Source organism: Penicillium bovifimosum (assembly GCF_028826915.1).
Source record: "Penicillium bovifimosum strain IBT 22155 chromosome Unknown utg000002l_segment0_segment0, whole genome shotgun sequence".
Lineage (NCBI taxonomy): Eukaryota > Fungi > Ascomycota > Eurotiomycetes > Eurotiales > Aspergillaceae > Penicillium > Penicillium bovifimosum.
This window is the reverse complement of record NW_026622711.1, coordinates 2,996,122-3,014,804: the sequence shown is the minus strand read 5'-3', so window position 1 is coordinate 3,014,804 and position 18,683 is coordinate 2,996,122. Positions and strand designations below refer to the sequence as shown.

The following is an 18,683-nucleotide window of genomic DNA, read 5'->3' as shown; positions in this document are numbered from 1 at the left end:
TTATCCAGCACATACCCAAGGCTTTGACTAAATTATGCAACTAAAGTTAAGTTCTCCAGTGTATTTTTGACAGGACCTCTTCAACCTTGGACGGAGTCACAGACCTCAGCCGGGACGTTGCCCTCACTGCGAGTCGAGGATAACTTAAACTATGTGATGCAAATCGCATCGAGGGATTACGAATTGCATTGCAGTTTTACTATAATTGGATGGGCATTTTCGTCAGCAGAATAGCGAAAATGAGAATTCAAGTGTTCTGCTTCCCCACCACGCTAATGCGGCCCTGTCACTCCAGTCACTGTTGCGTTGCCAATATCGCCGCTTGTGATTGGACCACAGAGCGCTAAACAGTCACATATCACTGGAATATCTCTCCGCAATGGACTCCGAGCCACTATTGCTAAGGCGAGGTGGCTGTCCTCACAGATCTCTGTTTCTAATCACTGCCTTCTATTGGCTCAATGCTTGAAAAGCCACCAATATGCTGCTCTCGGGCTTATGCTAGACTGCAAGCCTGTGTGACTATGTGACTATGTGACCCCCCGCTCCCTAGCGCCTTACATCTAGACGGAAGCTCCCCCGATGATTCTGTTTGTGCTTTTTCTTGGTGACAGCAATATTGATCAGAGTTTTCAGTGATAGCATGAGCTCAATCCGGCTATAGCACAAGAGGGAAGACTCTTGTGCGCGATTGATATCTAGAGGTAGGCCAGTACCCACAAAGTCTGATCTGGGCCAAGCTAACGAGTCAAAAATGTAGAAAATCATCATCGATAGGGTTGTCGCTCACGAACTCTCTGCAAAATGATGGACTCAATTGTGACACTCGCCAAGCGAGTAAATGTCATTATCACGGCATCAACGACCGATGCAGAGATAGCTGAGATGCAGCGAGATCCATGGTCGAAGTCAGCAAAATACGGAGTAGGGTTTGTGTATTTTGCCGTTGTGCTGCTGGCCATCACGACATTCATCCGATGCTGGCATATCTGGGGCGATAAGATGCGGATTGCTTTCTACAAAGAGAACCGACCAGAGATCTTTCGCGATGACCAGGTATCGGACGAGTACGAGCTCCCGAGTGCAGGCACGGACGCTTCAAATGCCCAGTTCTTTCCGTCTCCCACGGCAATTTCTCCGCCTAAGAGACAGGAATCGCTTCTTGCTAGGATAGTCCCCCTGAACAGGGCGATCGCCTTCATGCGATGGATCTTCTACCGGCCAGTTCCGGTCCTGAAGATTGGGAAGATTGAGGTTCATTTCCCGTCTCTAGGAGTTACCGCGACTGTATTGGCTGCGTTCATCTTCGTCACATTGTACACTTTCGTGCCACAGCCTTTCTACTACTGGTCTATTTCACTCGGATCCCCACCTTTGGCTATTCGCGCCGGCATGCTCGCGGTGGCTACGATCCCTTGGATTGTCGCACTCAGCACCAAGGCAAACTTTATCACTATGATGACTGGCCTTTCTCCTGAGCGGTTGAACGGGCTGCACCGTTGGTTGGCCTACATTTGCCTCTTCCTCAGTTTGGTCCACACGGTCCCATTCTACATTACCCCGATCTGGGAAGATGGCGCATTGGTGAACTATATCGTTAGTATCCCGCCGCACGCATACGTATACGGGACTGGACTTGCGGCGCTGGTTCCTCTGCTTGTGTTGTGTCTTCATTCTCTTCCCATCCTGCGCAACCGGATGTATGAGCTCTTTGTATTTGTCCACATCCCGGTTTCGTGGATCTTTGTGGCGATGCTAATATGGCACACGAGAAACTACCTCTCAACATGGGGTTACCTATTCACAACTATCGCCATCTGGATCATTTCATATACTATCAGGTTATTCTATCTGAACTGGACAAACCCTTTGCATTCATCGTTTTTGATTGGAGAAGAGTCGGCCATAACCATTCTCCCACAAAACGCGATCAAGGTCACCATTCCGACAAAGATGCGCTGGAGACCCGGTCAGTACGTCTACCTTCGACTCCCAAGGATTTCCGTGGTGCAAAGCCACCCTTTTACGATTGCCTCTCTTTGCAGCGAGGACTTTCCTTCTGCATATGGTGATAAATATCGGGATATGACACTGGTTTTCCGACCATTCCACGGTTTCACACGCAAGGCATTTGAGCAAGCTTTGAAGCATGGACCCTACAGGATCTACAGCGCTTTTGTAGAAGGGCCCTACGGTGGCATGCAGCGGGAGATTGCTGCCTTTGACGACGTGATTTTCTTCGCCGGAGGAAGTGGTATTACCGCCATTGCCAGCCAGTTGCTGGATCTCATCAAAAAGATACGCGATGGCAAGGCCATCACCAGATCGGTGAAAGTCATCTGGGCGCTGAAAAGTCCAGAGACGATGGAGTGGTTTCAAGAAGAGCTGCGCATCTGCCGCGATTACGCACCTGCCAACATCGTGAGCTGCCATTTCTTCCTTACTGGAATGAAATCGGACGATCAAGCTGGACGGGACATGGTCCAGGAGAAGATCTATGGCATGCTTCGCGGCATCGACAAGCGCAACTCAGCTTATATCCGCGCTGAAGCCGACGGCAACCCTGACGTTGAAAAGGAATTGCGCCGCGAAAATGAAGACGGCATCGCTGCGCTTCCCAACGCATACAGGCCCTCTCATACGCCCAACACCCGCCAATACTACCAGCCTGCTACGAATCCCCAAGCTCCCGTTGGACCGGCTGTGTATGGCAACCCGAATTTCGACTTTGGATTCGGCGCACCCCAAGCCGTGCCGCAAAGGCCACCACCAGCCCCTGCGCCACGCTTTGCATATTATCAACCGCGTGGACGTGACAACTGGCGTACGGATTACTTCCGTCCAAACATATCACAGATGGTAAATGAGTTTTCCAAGACATTTGGTCGTCGTGCGTGTGTTTTCGTCTGCGGCCCACCGAGCATGAGAGTTGAGGTTGCCAGTGCCGTCGCCAAGCTGCAGTGGCAAGTGATGACTGACTCCTCAAGAGATGAAGTCTTTTTGCATGCCGAGAACTATAACATCTAATGTCGCCTTCCTGTAACTAGTTCGATACCCATGGCGTTGCGTTATATCAACATTCCAGTTCTTTTAATGCTCAACTTCCACATATAGGGACGTGTGTATATTATTATTTGTGGTGGGAAGGGCGGGGACCACGTCGGTTACCGTAGGTATTAGGACTGGCTAGTGCCATCTGACTTTGGGGTGGCGTACCATTACCAGGCCTCGGAAGTAGCAGAGGCAGAGGCAGAGGTAGAGGGCAGCCAGTCTGAGCATCATTACAGTTCCGGAAGGATCTCTCATGAGAGTAGCCACCGTACTCCGTAGCACATTTCTGACATACCTATCTTGGTACTATTGGAGTTTATGATGCGTTGAACATCGCTCTCTATAGGATACACTCTGTTACTGTAAGGCCTCTAAATGCAGTCGGTATTCATGCAAATGGTCCAATATAATCTTGAATTGAGTATGTGTCGCCTATGATGGCTCGAGTTCATCCGACTCCTGTCTATATGCAAAACACATCTTAGTCCACTTGAGACTGGTGGTTGTCATCTTCAGCCTTGCGCTTACGCGAAGGCGCATCCTGTTTCTCGAGCACTTGCGACTCGTTCAGATGCTCTATCCCATGGTCCCCTTCGTCGCCATCCTCAGCCTCCACCTTCTCCCAGTCCTCATCTTCCAGTTCAGCGCCAGAACTGCCAGTCCGGGCGTTGCCTTCGTCCGTGGAGCCCTCTCTATCAGCCTCGTCCCAGTTCAAGTCCAGGCGCACGATAATCGCGCCCGACGGCTTCAATCGCCGATAATAGTCGGCTACGTTGCCGTCAACCCTAAATCCACGCGCAATATACCATTTCAAGCCTTCTTCGTTGGCTTCATGGACGTGTGCTGCCACTGAGCGGATGTTATAGTGTTTGACAATCTCGGACAGCCGATATGAGCCTTTCGCTTTGCGGTCCGGCGGCGACGCAAAAAGAAGCGCGTTCAACAATGATGCTGCCACTCCCTGACCCCGATATGGTGAGAGCAGATGTAGGGTCTGAATATAGAGGTTTGTGGGGTCTCTATCACTCAGGGTTTGGGTGTGTTTGCTAGTGTCCTCCGTCTGTTGTATTCTCTCCAACCGACACCGAATACCTCCGATCACTTTGTCCGTTCCGGCAGACGCGCCGGATCCTGGGCTTGCAGCCACAGGGTGGTCATGGTAGATAGCGACGCGCGAAAGAGACGCAATCACCGGATCGGTTATAGTAGCTGTGTAGAACTTGTTTGGGTAGCGGATGGGAAGAAGTAAGCCCGTGATCCGCGTCAGGGAAGGAATATGCGCCGTGTTGACTTTCTCGACTGTTATATGGGGGTGTGGAGTCACGATGCCACCGGGAATCTCCCGAGGGTATGGCTCAAAGCTCTCTCCATTTGGGCGTTTTGGCCCGGACGCGTTCGCGACAGCTGATTGCGGCGGCTGTACTGGAGGAGGATGGATTGAAGGCCGCGCGGGGTGGCGGCTGGTCGGGGGAGGGGACAGTGAGGACGAGTTGGTCACTGGCCTTGACTGATTCTTTGCAAAGAGCTGGTATGCCATATTTATCTGAATTAAGTGAATGTTCGTGTTATGAAAGAAGCAGAGAGACAGCGAATGCGGAGATGCGATAAGATAAGGCCAGGGAACAACTCTCGGCCTCCAGCCTCATCCGTCTTTTCATCTCCCCGAGTGACAGTTCACTTGCCTGCAAATAGGACGCCAATAGGTCAGTGCCCTACTTTCTATTGATACTTTCTCTCTATTATATGGGTCAATGGAACATCTTCATTGACCACATTGTCTCCCCCTATTGTTTCTGGCGGCTCGATCCTACCTCCGCCCCCCCCCAATAGAAGCTCACTGACACGAGCCTCTGCCCTAGGCTATATTATTCAGCCCTCGCAATAGTCTCATTTTCCTTTGTCTTTCGGCTTCTATGTTTTCGGGCCTCTTCTACTTCCCTCTTCTTACTTCCTCGACATCCGTGTATCCATTGCGTCAACCCTGCACAGATTTCCAGTACATGGAGAAGTAAACCTCGGACCTGGCGGTTCGGAGCACTCATTACCTGTGTCGCGGGCAGACACAGCCGTCGGTCATCCACGACCGGGCGAGGAATATTCGGCGCATCCACCTCCGGCCGCAATCCGAGAATGGCCGACTCCAATAACAGCGGTGGTCGCGGGCCGACCTATCCTGCCGGAACGATCGCTAAAGTGGTATGATTTGTCCTCGCGAGAACTTGATGGGGTTCCTGATATAGGCACTAACGACTCTATCTCTAGGCGACCGACATCTTGAACGCTACATTCCAGAACATCATCCACGACCTCGTCTCCAAAGTGCACCGCGAAGAGAAGGTGGCGCGCATGCGGTCCGCAGTGGTTCTTGCTCGGCAGAAGGCAGAAGAGGACGCAATAATGCCGGAGGAAGCGCCGAGCAAGACCTCGACCGATACCAAGAGAGAAGTCATTCTCGACACAAAGAAGCTTGCGAGTATGCGCGTGGAGACGGATGCTGCCCTTTACGACCGCGGCAAGGTTTTCCTCAAGGGCAACCCACTGAAAACAATCAAGGAGCATGTTTGCCCTGACTGTCGTCTCCCAAAGCTATTGTATCCGACTGCCGGGGAGTCCTCTTGTCCCAGTCCTGATTCCCGCGCCGAATACTGCGCGAATGTGCCCATGGTCAAGCGGGAAGGGCATGACGTCCACGGCAAGCTCTTTGCAATCATGCCGAACCCCAAGAAAAAGAAGGGTGATCGAGACAGCACGATTCCTGAGATCCCTACCACTAAATGCCCAATCTGTCCTCGGTACTTCGTCATGACGCGACTCGCCCAGCACCTTGAACGCTGCGTAGGCGGTGGCCGCAACGGCGGGCGCAACAAGACTCCCACGGACAGTGGAGCCAGTAATGGCAATAGTCCTACCTCATCAGCACCAAAGCGCCCTTATGCAGACGATGACGAAGAGAGTCCCAGCCCGACGAAAAAGAAGAAGCTGAACGGGCCAAAGAAGGGCTCTAGCAACAAACCGGGGCCCAGCAAGCTCAAGCAATCATTCACGGTTGAGGATAATGACGACGACATCAAGAGCGAGACCGCGGACTAACCTTCCATTCCTTTCTCATACCCTTTTTTCCCTATCATGGTGTCCGCGGCGTTCGAGCTTTGTTCTTTTCTTCATGGGTCGGTCATATCCCACGGCGTCTCTGGGTCTGGTTTGGTCTGGTCATAATTTGACCAGACCTTCGAATATATCTGCATAGATGAATGATGAAGGGGGAGGGGCTTTGTAGGATGTACATTACTTTATACCGAAACACACTTGATTCAGTTACTTCAACACCCATTTACCACAACCAATTCCTGCTAATGTAGACCTTTCCATCCCCAAGCAGCCTGTTTCATCACTTCCATTCCTTTGTGCCACTTCCAAGAGCTGCTCAAAGGGTTCGACTACCTACGGGCACGCTTATCACCTCGGACACTCCCTACATGCCCTTCAAGAGAACAATCCGACGACGGAAGCTCATCCTCTCCTCTTCATCCCATTCCCTCCCCGTCACCCTCCAACTACCCATCCTCCATCCCCTTCATCATGTTCTAGTTCTTCTAACTACCTTGACCCACCAAGCACTCTAAATTAGCTGTTTCACGGCCATATTAATAACTATCCTTTGTGCAGGAAAGGTGTTTTTTTTTTTTTTTCTTCTGAAGGATGACCACAGAGAGCGTAGGGGGCCAACGATTCGTCAAGGATTCGTAGGTAATTTTATATTAATCATAACGAGGTTCATAGTTATAACTAACTACTTATCTAATCTAGCACGACTAGTTCAATAATCCTTGTAGGCCACTGGCGCAAAATATGACCTGACGTGGGTGCCGAGTTCCAGACGGGTTTAGAGCTTCCAGCCAACTGGTAAGCCTCCCGCCAACTGGCAAACTATCTGCCAACTGGCAAACTATCCGCCAACTGGCAAGGCTATATAGTGAAGAGCGAGAAGCGCGAACCTGTCTGCGAGCCAGGACGTCACCTCAGCAGTGTCCACTAAACCAATCATCGCAAAGTCTCATTTGATTCTTTGAAAAAGCTAATGCATAGTTAGATGCTTGTCCTGGTACTAGGTAGTTGACGCCCTGGAGGCCTGGGGCCCGGCCCCCGGGCCCCGGCGGTGTCGATGCTTAATAAGTGCGGGGATCCGCCAGCCCGCAATCTCATATTGTGACATTCACCAACCACAGCACCCCTCACAATCTTCTAACATGGCCGATCTGAAAACCTGGGCAGCTCCTCGTCTCTCCGCCCTCCTCCCGCTCGATGCAGATTCTCTTTCGCAGGTGATTGAGTACGCTGCCAGCCTCTCTAAAGAAGCATGTGCGGACCACCTCAAAAACCTCCTCGGCGACTCTCCAGCAGCTCTGGAATTTATTTCCTCGTTCAATTCGCGCAGACAACCCCAGCGACCACCTCAAGAACCCGCCGCATCAAGCGAAGATGCAACGAGATCAGGCGGAGGTGCCAAGAAGGGCAAAAAGAAGGCTCCTTTGCACAACGCTGGCCCACCACGTCGACCCGACAATTATGGCGATGTAGCCGGTGGCTACAAGAAAGCCGATGAAGAAGACTATATGTCTTCTCGCAAACCAACCGCTCCAACCCTCGCACCATCACAACATGCCGGCTCGTCCTCGTCGCACCTTCCCTCTCCCCTACCGACATCATCCCCGAAGCCACCACCATCTGCAAGTGGCCCCACAATATCAGACATGTTACCAAATGTACGGTCAAAAACCAGCAAGTCGAAACGACAGGGTTTGGGGGCAGGTTCATCTTCCAAGGGCAATGCAGCTCTCACAACCAACGACATCTCCGACCTCACCGCGGCTATTGCCGCATTGGAGGTATCGACGAACCCGAGTTTAGGTGAGAGACGCAAATGTACCTGTTACGGGTTACTACACCCCGTATTCGAGGCGGCGCCCAACTGCCTCAACTGCGGGAAAATCATCTGCTCGCTCGAGGGCCTACAGCCATGCTCATTTTGTGACACACCATTACTGTCTGCCGAAGAAGTGCAGGGTATGATCCGGGAATTACGGGCGGAGCGCGGACAAGAGAAGATGCGCGTGCACAATGAGGGTGTCCATCACGAGGGTGGACCTATGCCTACTTTGGGGTCCGAACCCAGCAAGCTGGATGCTGCCAGAGCACACCGGGACAAGCTGCTGCAGTTCCAGGCCCAAAATGCCCGTCGGACTAAAGTTGTTGATGAGACAGCTGATTTCGAGACGCCGAATGTCGCTTCCACTTTGTGGATGACTCCCACTCAACGAGCGCTGGCGCTTAAGAAGCAGCAGCGCATTCAACGAGAGCTGGACGAGAAGGCTCGTCCTGAGTGGGAGAAGAAGAAGACTGTGATGAGTCTTGATATCAAAGGAGGAAAGGTCCGTCGAGTCTATCATACCGCCCCGGCAGATTCAGCCCCAGAGCCCAGTGAACCTGAGACTGCGGAGGAAGGAGATGCTGGAGAACCTCCGCGTGGAGAACATGCGTTCAGTCGCAACCCTCTTCTTGCAGCTGGTGGTCTTATGCGGCCAGTCTGGCGTGCCCCTGAGGGCCAGCAGACGGAGGCAACACGGTCAACCGAAAGGAAACAGACATGGAGACGTGTGCAAGACGACAACGATGACAACGAGCAGTTGATCCTGGACGGAGGAATTCGCGGGCATACCACCGAAGTCTAATTGGGGAGTAGGCAGCAGGCTCTTTTAACAGCGAGAATAACAGCATTTCCCTGTCATCATTTCAAAAGACTACAAGAAACTCCTGGGGTTTTATGAGCCTCGGTACAGATGTTCGCGTGGCAGTTGCCTAATGCGGAACACAGGATTGAGTGGGTTTTCATGTTTCACATTCCTCAGCCCTGAAAAGGTGCGGCGGTCCCGGAACAGGTATCTGGTCATCCGCTGAAGAGCGGTTACTACCGGTGGCAGATCCACCACTTCCAGGGAAACCCGAACCAGTGGGCCATCCGGGAATGCTACTTCGCGACCGAATTCATGAGTGACGACGGTCTGCCAAAATCAAAAAGATACATTTGTGTAACATCCCTAGACGACAACATTGAAACCATTGCCTCGAGTCGAGGATTCGATTGTCATCATTGTCTAACAAGAGCATGAAATTAGTGGAAACCCCACGGAAGTATGCCGAGTTGGAGCCTTCCCCGCGAGCCCCATAAAGCCAATAACGCGTGGGGGATATATTAAGCATAACCAATCACCGCCACGGCATCGCATTCTGCATCTCCAATTCAACCGCCAATAACCGCGTCAGATAAAGAAAAGTCGTTGCATTACACATAATACTAGAGGTCAACCACTCTTGATCCGGGGCCCCGTCCGTCCAAATAAGATAGGATCGTGCGCCTAGGTCGTATACGTCGTCATTGATTGTAAATTGTCGGCTGCGGGCGGGTATCAGCGGCTATTGATAAGTGAAGTATAAACCTTGGAACCAAGTTTGAGACATGATAAAGAGTCAGCCTACAGAGTAACCCTCTCTTATGAACGGCTTATTCCCGTCCTGAGACTCACTCATGACCATCCACAATGCTCGTTGAATCTGTACTAGCTAGCTTTTCTCTACAGGGGGCATTGGTAGGATTGATAGGCCTACTAGCCATAGCGGTATGTATACTATTTCTTGTTCATATCCTTACCACCATTCGTACACCTACAGACAAAAGCATCGTGGAAGTAAAGCTAATCAGTCTCATATTAGACCCTCGCCTACACCATCTACAACCGCTTCCTCCACCCCCTCTGTCACATCAAAGGCCCCTTCCTCGCATCCATCACACCCTGGGTGCAACTCTACCACGGCCTAAAAGGCGACCGCCATCTCTGGCTACACAGACTGCACAGCGAATATGGAACACACGTGCGTGTAGCGCCGAATTTCGTCTCCGTCAACTCTGATCGTGGACTACACGATATCTATGGCCACGGGAAACGTCTTCAGAAAGCAAAGTTCTACGATGCTTTCCCTGCTATCAAGGGCGTGTACAATACCCACAATGCTATCGATAAGACTATGCATGGTCGCAAAAGACGTGTGCTTAGCCAGGCTTTCTCCGAGAATGCCCTCAAGAGCATGGAGGATGTGATGCTCCTCCATGTGCGCCAGCTGTGTGCTGTGTTGGCGGGGTATGATGGGAATTCCGAGTCGCATGACCAGAAAGGCAATGTCAAGAATATGGGTGATTGGTTCAGTTATCTTTCGTATGATGTGATGGGTGAACTCTGCTTTGGAAAGAGCTTTGATATGTTGGTCTCCGATAGCCAGAGGCATAAGGTTGGTTTGGTGGATCGCGCTGCTAATAGGCACTATGTGGTAAGTCTTCTTCCTTTTTGCTCTTTCTGTGCTGTCATCTGCAGCCGTCTTGAAAAATGCCCGATCTAACTCTCACATAGTGTGGTCTCTGGATGCCTCTAGACTCATGGGGTCTAGACCAGATCTTCATCCGCAAGCTGACCCGCGACCGGTGGAACTTCATCATGAATTCACGCGTGGAAGCCAACGAGCGAGCCAAGGAACGCACCCAGATCGGCCATGACGCCAAGAAAGACTTCTTCTACTACCTCTTGAACGCAAAGGACCCAGAAACCGGCAACGGACTCAGCACGCCCGAGCTATGGGGCGAATCCAACGTTCTCATGATCGCAGGCAGCGACACAACCTCAACCACCCTGGCCGCCACACTCTTCTACCTAGTCCGACGCCCCGCCGCATTAGCCAAGCTGTGCGCCGAGGTGCGCGGCGCTTTCACGGAAGTCGAAGAGATCGTCACCAACAGCCAGCTCGGCGAGCTAACATACCTCAAAGCATGCATTGACGAGGCGCTGCGTCTAGCCCCGGCCGTGCCTGGTGCGATTCCCCGCGAAGTGATGGAGGGCGGCGCTGTCGTTGACGGCGTCTTCCTGCCCGCTGGCACCGACTGCGGTACCCCGACTTACTCCATTCATCGCCAGGAGAGATACTACCGCGAGCCCGGGGTTTACCTGCCCGAGCGCTGGATTGAGGGTGAGACCTGCGAGGCGTCGGGCATGACTTGGCAGACGACTAAGGAGAGCATTGAGACGGCACGACACGCTTTCTGTCCGTTTAGCGTTGGGCCTCGTGGTTGTATTGGAAAGAGCATGGCTTTTATGGAGATGCGGCTAACGCTGGCGCGACTTATGTTCCTGTTTGATATGTCGTTGGCAGACCGTGTGGGTGAGGATGAAGGGGGTCATCTGGCACTGACGGACCACTTTACCAGTGCGAAGAATGGTCCCAATGTGGTATTTAGGAGAAGATGAGAAAAAATGTGTATTAGGCGGGCCATTTAGTCATTTACTTGGCATCTGAAATCTATCCATATTGTTTATTCCTTCTCCCTCAAGAGTCACAAAGCTGCTGCCTCCTTAATCTCAGCTTTTATCAGGACACGGTTGCGCGTCTTGGCAACCTCTCCAATTCACTTGTTTACTTATTTCAGTCCATATCGTGAAAATAATTGCATGGGATAATTGGATTGACCTCCCAGGGGCTAATTCACAATGCCCTCGCCCCTATTAGCGACATTCGTACAAGCCACCGCGCTGAACGCCATCTCCAACGTCCTGGCGCAGCTAATCGACCAACGCAACAACAAAGTAAGCCCAAGCACCCCAAGAACTTCAATATCCAAACAATTATCTCAGAACTAATTCCCCCAGACACCATTCATCCTAAACACTCCAGCCCTCCTCCAATTCCTAATTTACGGGATAATAATAGTCCCCCCAAATTTCTACTGGCAACGCTTCCTAGAAGCGCGCTATCCAGGCTTCCCCACGCGTTCCGAGGTTTCTGCTGCCTTCAGTGCACAGAATCTACTCTCCTTTTTCTCTCCACGCTCATGGCTAGCCTTCTTTTCAAAAGCTCAGACAGAGTCTTTACCCAGCCACAAGGATAAAGAGAAGACGCCGCTGTGGAAGCCTAGAGAGCGGACGGGGCTGCGCAGCTTCTTGATGAAGTTCTTTTTTGATCAGACTGTTGCTTCGGTTGTCAATCTTGTTTTGTTTGTTGTTATTATCAATTTGCTTAAGGGGGAGACGGTTGGCAGGTCGTGGGAGTTGGTTATTGAGGTTAGTTACTAGTTTCCCTTCTGTTGGAACTTGAGGGTGTGTGTGGGAATATGCTGACTGGAGTATAGGACTTTCGGCCTATTATGAGTGCTCGTCTCAAGTATCGGCCTGTTGTGTCGGTCTTGATGTACACGGTTATTCCGGTGGATCGGAGGGTGGTGTTTGGGAGTGCTTGTGGGGTTATCTGGGGGGTGTATTTGAGTCTTTATGCTGGTGTATAGGTCTATGTAATAATGTGATAACTACTTGGGTTTCTGTTTGTTTTTCATTTTAATGTGTAGCGATTAACAGGTTAGTGGCATTGTCGCATAGGTTTGATAGATCTTGGGCTCCTTCATGTAAGACACAATTAGTAGAGCGCAGAAGGATATAGATTATAGACACATGCCTAGATTAATATATGCATTCATTGCCATAGACGGGCACTAATTATAAGTAGGATATGCTGTGGTACACTGTCCAGGATTATAGCCAATATATCCTTCCCGACAGGAACAACAACAAGAGAGGGAAAGAATAAGAAAAAGAAAAAACTGTGCATGAAAACATTAAAGACAACAATCCTCAAACAGCAGCCATCTCAACCTTCTTCCCCTTAACCGAGATCCACTCAACAAAGATAGGCCCAACAAGCGACAACGCACCCATAGCAACAGCCACATAGAACGTCTGCACAATAGCAGCATTATAAGCAACCAGAACCCGACCCAGCGCATCCCCAGAAACAACATTGCGCAGCATAGTAGCACCGGCGGAGATAAGCTTGGCCGCATCCTCATTCGGCGCATATCGAGCCAAGTTCTGCACAAGCTGATTCTGGAACACATTCTGCGCAACCGAGACGAACACAGCGCCGCCTAGTGTCTGTGCAAACATCACGATAGCAGTGCCGCTGGGCACATCTGCTGGTTTCAATGCTGTTTGCGCCACGATGATCGGCTGCTGCATGCCGAGGCCCAGACCGATACCGAAGAGGGCTTGGTATCCGATCCACTTCGAGTGGTTGGAGTCTGTTTCGAGGGTTGTGAGGAGTCCGGCGCCGATGGTCATGATGATTGCTGAGGCGATCATGAAGGGCGTGTAGTAGCCGCATGCGGTGACGAGGCCGCCGGCTAGAATGGAGCAGACTACGACGGCGATGATCAGGGGCAGGTTCATGAGGCCGGATTTTAGGGCTGTTGCGCCTTTGATTGATTGGAACCAGATCGGGAGCTAAGTGGTTTTGTTAGGAATATCGAGAGATGCGGAATGGGGAAGGAAAAGAGAAAACTTACATAGTATGTGAGGACAAAGAAAGCAGCACCGAGAGCGGCAGCGTACCAGGCCGAGCCCCAGACGTTGCGGTTCTTGATCAGACGAGGCGGGACGGTTGCGCGATCTCCGGCCCAGATCTGGGTGCCAATGAAGATGAGCCCGAGAACGCCAAAGACGACGAATAGTCCGATGATGCGTCCGTTGCTCCATGCGTATCTGGTACCACCCCATTGCAGAGCAAGGAGAAGACTGATTATCGCCGGTAGGAAGAAGAAGGAGCCGATCAGGTCCAGTTCTTTGATCTGTTCCTTGAAGGTGTTCTTCTTCAGGATGGCTTTGGGGTTGGGGAAAAACGCGAGCACGAAGAGGAAGGTCACTGCACCGATGGGCAGGTTAATGTAGAAGCACCAACGCCAGGTGAGGTGGTCGGTGAACGCGCCTCCCATACTAGTTGAAGTTAGCGAGGTTCATGAATGACGAAAGGAATGGGAGCAACATACAGGGGACCAGCTACATTAGCAACTCCAAACATCGATCCGAGGAGACCGGTGTACATAGGCCGCTTGACGAGGGGTACACTCTTGCTGATGATGAGGATCGAGCCTGAGAACAAGCCGGCAGCGCCTAGTCCTGCGATGGCTCGACCGCAGATGAGTCCAACCGAGGTTGGGGTGACGGCGCAGACAAGCGAGCCGATCTCGAAAATTCCGAGCGCCATGAGGTAGATATACTTAATCGAGTAAAAGGTGTATAGTTTGCCGAACATCAAGCATACAGCGCATGTTGTCAGGAGATACGAACTTCCGTACCATCCCACGTCCTCAAGGGAATTGAATTGATCTGTGATCTTGGGGATTGCGGTTGCGATGATTGTGTTATCCTTAGTGGGTGTTAGTTGGGTGCAATTGTCAAGTATCAAAGTAGTAGTTATTGTGCATACCAGTGCCACGCAGAACACGCAAAAGCAGAGAGCGACGGTGATTAGGGCTAGTCTCCATGAGCTTGGGTATTCTTCCACGTCCGCGGGTGTATCGCCGTCAACGGCTTCTGATTTCTCTTCTTTTATTGACTCCTTGTCGGATGCTGCTTTCGATGCTGCTTTGGGAGCAACTTCCTTGTTGTCATCAGGCAATTCCTCGGTATGACCAGGTGCCGGGGAGGTATTGCGTGAGGGTTGTTTCTCGGGGTCCGCAGTTGAATTCCCTAAAGGCACATCGACCAGAGTACTTTCTTTCTCACTGGACGGTTTGGATGTTTGGCCTCCAACTTCGGATTGCGTTTCAGGGTCCAAGACCTGGCTCTTCTCATCTGCCATGACCTCGTTCTTGTCATCTGCTGCGCCCTCGGTTGTATTCTCAGCTTTGTGCTCATTATTATCCTTAGAGATATCAGTCTCTTTGGGGGATTTGGCCTTGAAGGCCTTCAAGGCATTGAAGAAGCCCATTATGAACGAAAGGCAAATCCAATAATACTAAAAAGAGCAAATGGAACTGAACGAGGGTTGGGACAAACAAATTAGCAGGGGGGAAGTAAAGAGATTTAATAAGAAACGAGGCAAAATAAGCCAAGATTGCCATTGACAACACAACCGCTTTGTACAGGTCTCATAAGGAACCTTGCCTGCAGATTCCTTGGAAAAGGAGAAAAGGGCCAATCCAGGCAGCACAAGGCCCTGGGGTCATATTTCATCCATGTGGTACGTAAATCCTCCGCCGAGCTGCATGGAGCGCGTTCTCGGCCAGCGATTTCTGAATAGTTTGGGTGAACGAATGTTGTCATTTGCTTGGGACCGCAGCCATAACAATGCAATTACGCAACTCGGTCTCAAACATCATGAGAGGTCATAAGAGCACATTGTCAACCGATGTGGGTTGAGTCAAAATATTCGCTTGAACACGGCGAAATCGTCTGCCCCGGGCGGGGGCCTAGTCAGGGGAATGCAAGGATCAAGGCGATCTATTTTTTGCTTTTCGAAGGAGATTGTCGACATGATATTGGTTGACCTCACTCGCCAATCAGCGATCAGGGGGTGTGAATAGTAGATCGCCCCTTGCTCGACTCAGACGAACATTTGATCTTGCTGCAGTGGACTTACACCGCTGTTGAGGTAATAAGGGAGAGGATAAACATGCCGACCGGACGATTTGAATGGGAATGTCAAATGAACAGCCTTTGGTGAATTGATGTGAAGACGATGATCTCCAGATAAACAGAGTCAATCTAGTTGTGAGTCCTGACGGGTATTGGCGTTCTCTTATGATCGACCGATCCGACGGGTTGAAGAGCCACTAACTGGATTTGGGTTAGTGCAGTTCGATACGAAGATCGGGGATTCGGAGTTAGGTTTGTCCTTGTGCTTGCTTTCTACTCCGTACGGGGTAACGGGGTAGGGCTGCGTACTAGTGGACCTACTTACTACTAGTAAGGCAAATGGCTCATTGGCTGCCATGTGAAAGGACAATGGAGTACAGCATTGTTTCCATATAGTATATAGGTGATGCCCAGGGACTCTTTATTAAGATAGTCCTGTTTCCAAATTCCGGGTACAACTACTGAAAACATTCACTAGGAGCAATCGGGTTGTGAGATAATAATTGGACAGATAAGTCATGAGATCGGATTTAAGCAGTCCAACAATGCAATGTACTGCAATCGCATGCCGTTCGACGCCGGGAAGAACCAAAAGCAAATGTCGGTGCAACTCCAAAAGAGATTGGCATGGAAGCCCTCTTGTAATGTGGCATCGTTAAGGGAATCAGACAGAGACGGGCGTGAGCTCGCGATGCCCGCAGTAGAGACAATACGTGTTGACACGCTGACCACCAATCGAATACTAGTTTCAGCTGACAGCGTTGCCAGGGGCAATTGAGCAAAAGGTGAGGGGATCTGCGTTGGGTATTTGTGTCGGGGGAGGCCGACTTTGACATATCGGATATTGTGAGTAAATTCATCGACTTAATACCCGACTTCGCTGGGAGGAGAGGGTGACCGCAAGATCGACGAGAGACAGGCCCATTGTATAGGGAGCAAGGAACAAAGCCATCACTCTGCAAGACAGGCATGACGGCGATCAATGCAAGTAGCTTAGCTCTCGTGGGGAGCCGTAATGCCCTGTTCCTTGCTAGCAATGAGAGCAATTAGAGCTGCGCCGACGCCGCTGCCATCCTTGGAAATGCCAATGCGGATCTTCTTGTCACCAGCAACTCCAACCTCGGGAATTTCGCGCAATGCCTCGCGCATGTGGCCTTCGAAGTTGGGGTAGAACTCAACAAGACTGCCGTCAACACCGACATCGATGATATCATCACTCGCAAGCTTGTTGGTGTGCACAAGAATTGCAGCCAACGGAACAGCGCTCAGGCGAGCGGCACGCTTACCAATAGCGTGAACCAGTATCTTAACAGCCTGGCACTCCTCCAGGCTGGGGCACTCGATCCCAAGGTGATCCTTCAACGCGGTCTTGACCTCAGCCAGGTCCTTGCTGCTATCGGCCTCGACTGAGCTCAGCAGACTGGTGTCGAGACCCCATTGGCGGAAGAGCATAGACTTCTCGGGAAGAACGACATTGGAGTTCTTGTCTGCCTTGAACAATCCAAACTCAGGATCCTTGTGTAGGGACAAAAGCGCACGGCGCAGAATCTCACCCAAGAACATGCCTGAAACGCGCTTCTCGAACATCTGCACCCCAGGGTTGTTGCTATCGGCATCTAGTTCATCGTCGAAGACCGTGGTGGGAAGCACGCTCATCTGGTTATCGAAGCTACCCCACTCGGCGTTGATGATCATCTCGCCTGTAGTGTCCTCGAAGTGAACATCCTTAATATCCTTAAGCTTGGTGATATTCTTGGTCTTCTCCACGTAGGCACCGTTGGTACCGGTACCGAAGATAGCGCCGATGAAAGTACCCGTTTCGCCGGGAGAGGTGTATGAGCGAGCCATCAGAGTACCGACGGTATCGTTCACCAGCGCGGCCACGCGCACTGGTAGGTTCAAATCATCAATAGCGGTTTGGAGCAGAGCGCAGACATCGTGACCAACGGCATCGGGTATGTTGAAGCCCTTGGTCCAGCGGATCAGGGTTCCGCGGTTGATACCGCACTGGCGCACGGGGAAACTGAAAGTGAAGCCCAAATCAAAGAGATCCTCCTCGGTGCTACCCTCCCGTCGGCGGTGCAGGTGAGCCTGGAAGTGGTCGTTGTGGTGAATCCGCAGGAATGATTCAATCTGACGGGCCAAGAAGAGGAAGAGATCCTTGGAAGTGCCCGAGGCCATCATTTCCCGGGGTATGAGGATCTTAGATTGGGTGAGGGAGAAGGTAGTATCGCCGTGCAGGAGGACCGAGCACACACGGAAGTTTGTGCCGCCAAGATCTACAGCAAGGTAAAGGCCCTGTAAGGGAAAGTCAGCGCGCAATTCGCGCTGTCGGTGGTCTCCTCTCAATGGTCATACCTTCTCTGTGCCATTTGGTACGGCATCCACGAAAGTGGGAATCTGGCTCAAGGTAGTGCCCTCTTTAGCCAAGCCCTCGTTGGACTGCTTGATGTACTCGGCGACACCGCGCTGCACATTTTCGGCGGGGTAATCAAAATCACGCGCAATGCGCGTGGCCTTATCCAAAAGTGAGGAGGACATGGTTGGACGAGAGTAGAAATAGTTGGATGATGGCTTAGAAATGTACCGGCAAGAAGGGAAAGGAAGAGGGAAGGGGAAGGGTAGAATTTAAGAATTGAAGAATGAAGAGAGAAACACCGGGAAATTTAAGAAAGCAAAGCTGGGAAACATGGGAAACATACTTCATAAAAAGAAGTGGGATGACGGAGGGGCATGAGGTCAGTGACCTTGGCAGTACTTTGCCCGCCCGGCACGTTCACTGTTCGCGATATATGGAGTACTGTGGAGGTACTGGAGATTTGCCGGGTTCACCGAACACATGTGACTTATTTACTGCCTTGGATGTTTCAAGGATATTCAGATTACATTAGGGGGTTGTGTATCCTGCCGGATGCAGCCACTGCCCTACATTCCTTTTCACCTACATAATCGAACATTTGACGTTTTCTTTCATGACGCCATGAGCCCAAATTTAAAATTTGGCAGATTTTACCTCGCAGGGGAACTGCTATGACTGGTCAATCCAAATGTTTCATGCATAAAATTATATTTTTCCCCAACTTCACCGGTGAGCCGGTTGGGACCGGGGCAGGGGACGGAAATACTATG

At 51.2% G+C, this 18,683-nt stretch overlaps 8 protein-coding genes across 8 annotated transcripts; 5 read left to right on the top strand and 3 right to left on the bottom strand.

Annotated features, from left to right (window-relative positions):
* Positions 1-804: 804 nt before the first annotated feature.
* N7515_002327 (putative metalloreductase transmembrane component) lies at positions 805-3,027 on the top strand (the record flags this gene model as incomplete). Its single annotated transcript, XM_056663071.1, has 1 exon — positions 805-3,027. One exon carries the CDS (start codon positions 805-807, stop codon positions 3,025-3,027), a length of 2,223 nt encoding a protein of 740 aa, XP_056525184.1.
* A 505-nt stretch (positions 3,028-3,532) lies between these two features.
* N7515_002326 (GNAT family N-acetyltransferase) lies at positions 3,533-4,588 on the bottom strand (the record flags this gene model as incomplete). The annotated part of the gene is made up of 1 exon (XM_056663070.1): positions 3,533-4,588. The coding sequence occupies one exon, from the start codon at positions 4,586-4,588 to the stop codon at positions 3,533-3,535; it is 1,056 nt and encodes a 351-aa protein (XP_056525183.1).
* Positions 4,589-5,181: 593 nt separating this feature from the next.
* N7515_002325 (uncharacterized protein) lies at positions 5,182-6,141 on the top strand (the record flags this gene model as incomplete). The annotated part of the gene is made up of 2 exons (XM_056663069.1): positions 5,182-5,247; positions 5,314-6,141. The coding sequence occupies 2 exons, from the start codon at positions 5,182-5,184 to the stop codon at positions 6,139-6,141; spliced, it is 894 nt and encodes a 297-aa protein (XP_056525182.1).
* Positions 6,142-7,298: 1,157 nt separating this feature from the next.
* Positions 7,299-8,780, top strand: N7515_002324 (C2HC5-type zinc finger protein; the record flags this gene model as incomplete). Its single annotated transcript, XM_056663068.1, has 1 exon — positions 7,299-8,780. The coding sequence occupies one exon, from the start codon at positions 7,299-7,301 to the stop codon at positions 8,778-8,780; it is 1,482 nt and encodes a 493-aa protein (XP_056525181.1).
* An 867-nt stretch (positions 8,781-9,647) lies between these two features.
* Positions 9,648-11,399, top strand: N7515_002323 (cytochrome P450; the record flags this gene model as incomplete). Its single annotated transcript, XM_056663067.1, has 3 exons — positions 9,648-9,725; positions 9,820-10,431; positions 10,512-11,399. The coding sequence occupies 3 exons, from the start codon at positions 9,648-9,650 to the stop codon at positions 11,397-11,399; spliced, it is 1,578 nt and encodes a 525-aa protein (XP_056525180.1).
* A 240-nt stretch (positions 11,400-11,639) lies between these two features.
* N7515_002322 (Mpv17/PMP22 family protein) lies at positions 11,640-12,430 on the top strand (the record flags this gene model as incomplete). Its single annotated transcript, XM_056663066.1, has 3 exons — positions 11,640-11,735; positions 11,799-12,209; positions 12,278-12,430. The coding sequence occupies 3 exons, from the start codon at positions 11,640-11,642 to the stop codon at positions 12,428-12,430; spliced, it is 660 nt and encodes a 219-aa protein (XP_056525179.1).
* A 343-nt stretch (positions 12,431-12,773) lies between these two features.
* N7515_002321 (MDR family MFS transporter) lies at positions 12,774-14,907 on the bottom strand (the record flags this gene model as incomplete). The annotated part of the gene is made up of 4 exons (XM_056663065.1): positions 12,774-13,421; positions 13,484-13,910; positions 13,964-14,343; positions 14,404-14,907. The coding sequence occupies 4 exons, from the start codon at positions 14,905-14,907 to the stop codon at positions 12,774-12,776; spliced, it is 1,959 nt and encodes a 652-aa protein (XP_056525178.1).
* A 1,640-nt stretch (positions 14,908-16,547) lies between these two features.
* glkA (glucokinase glkA) lies at positions 16,548-18,095 on the bottom strand (the record flags this gene model as incomplete). The annotated part of the gene is made up of 2 exons (XM_056663064.1): positions 16,548-17,852; positions 17,913-18,095. 2 exons carry the CDS (start codon positions 18,093-18,095, stop codon positions 16,548-16,550), a joined length of 1,488 nt encoding a protein of 495 aa, XP_056525177.1.
* Positions 18,096-18,683: the final 588 nt, after the last annotated feature.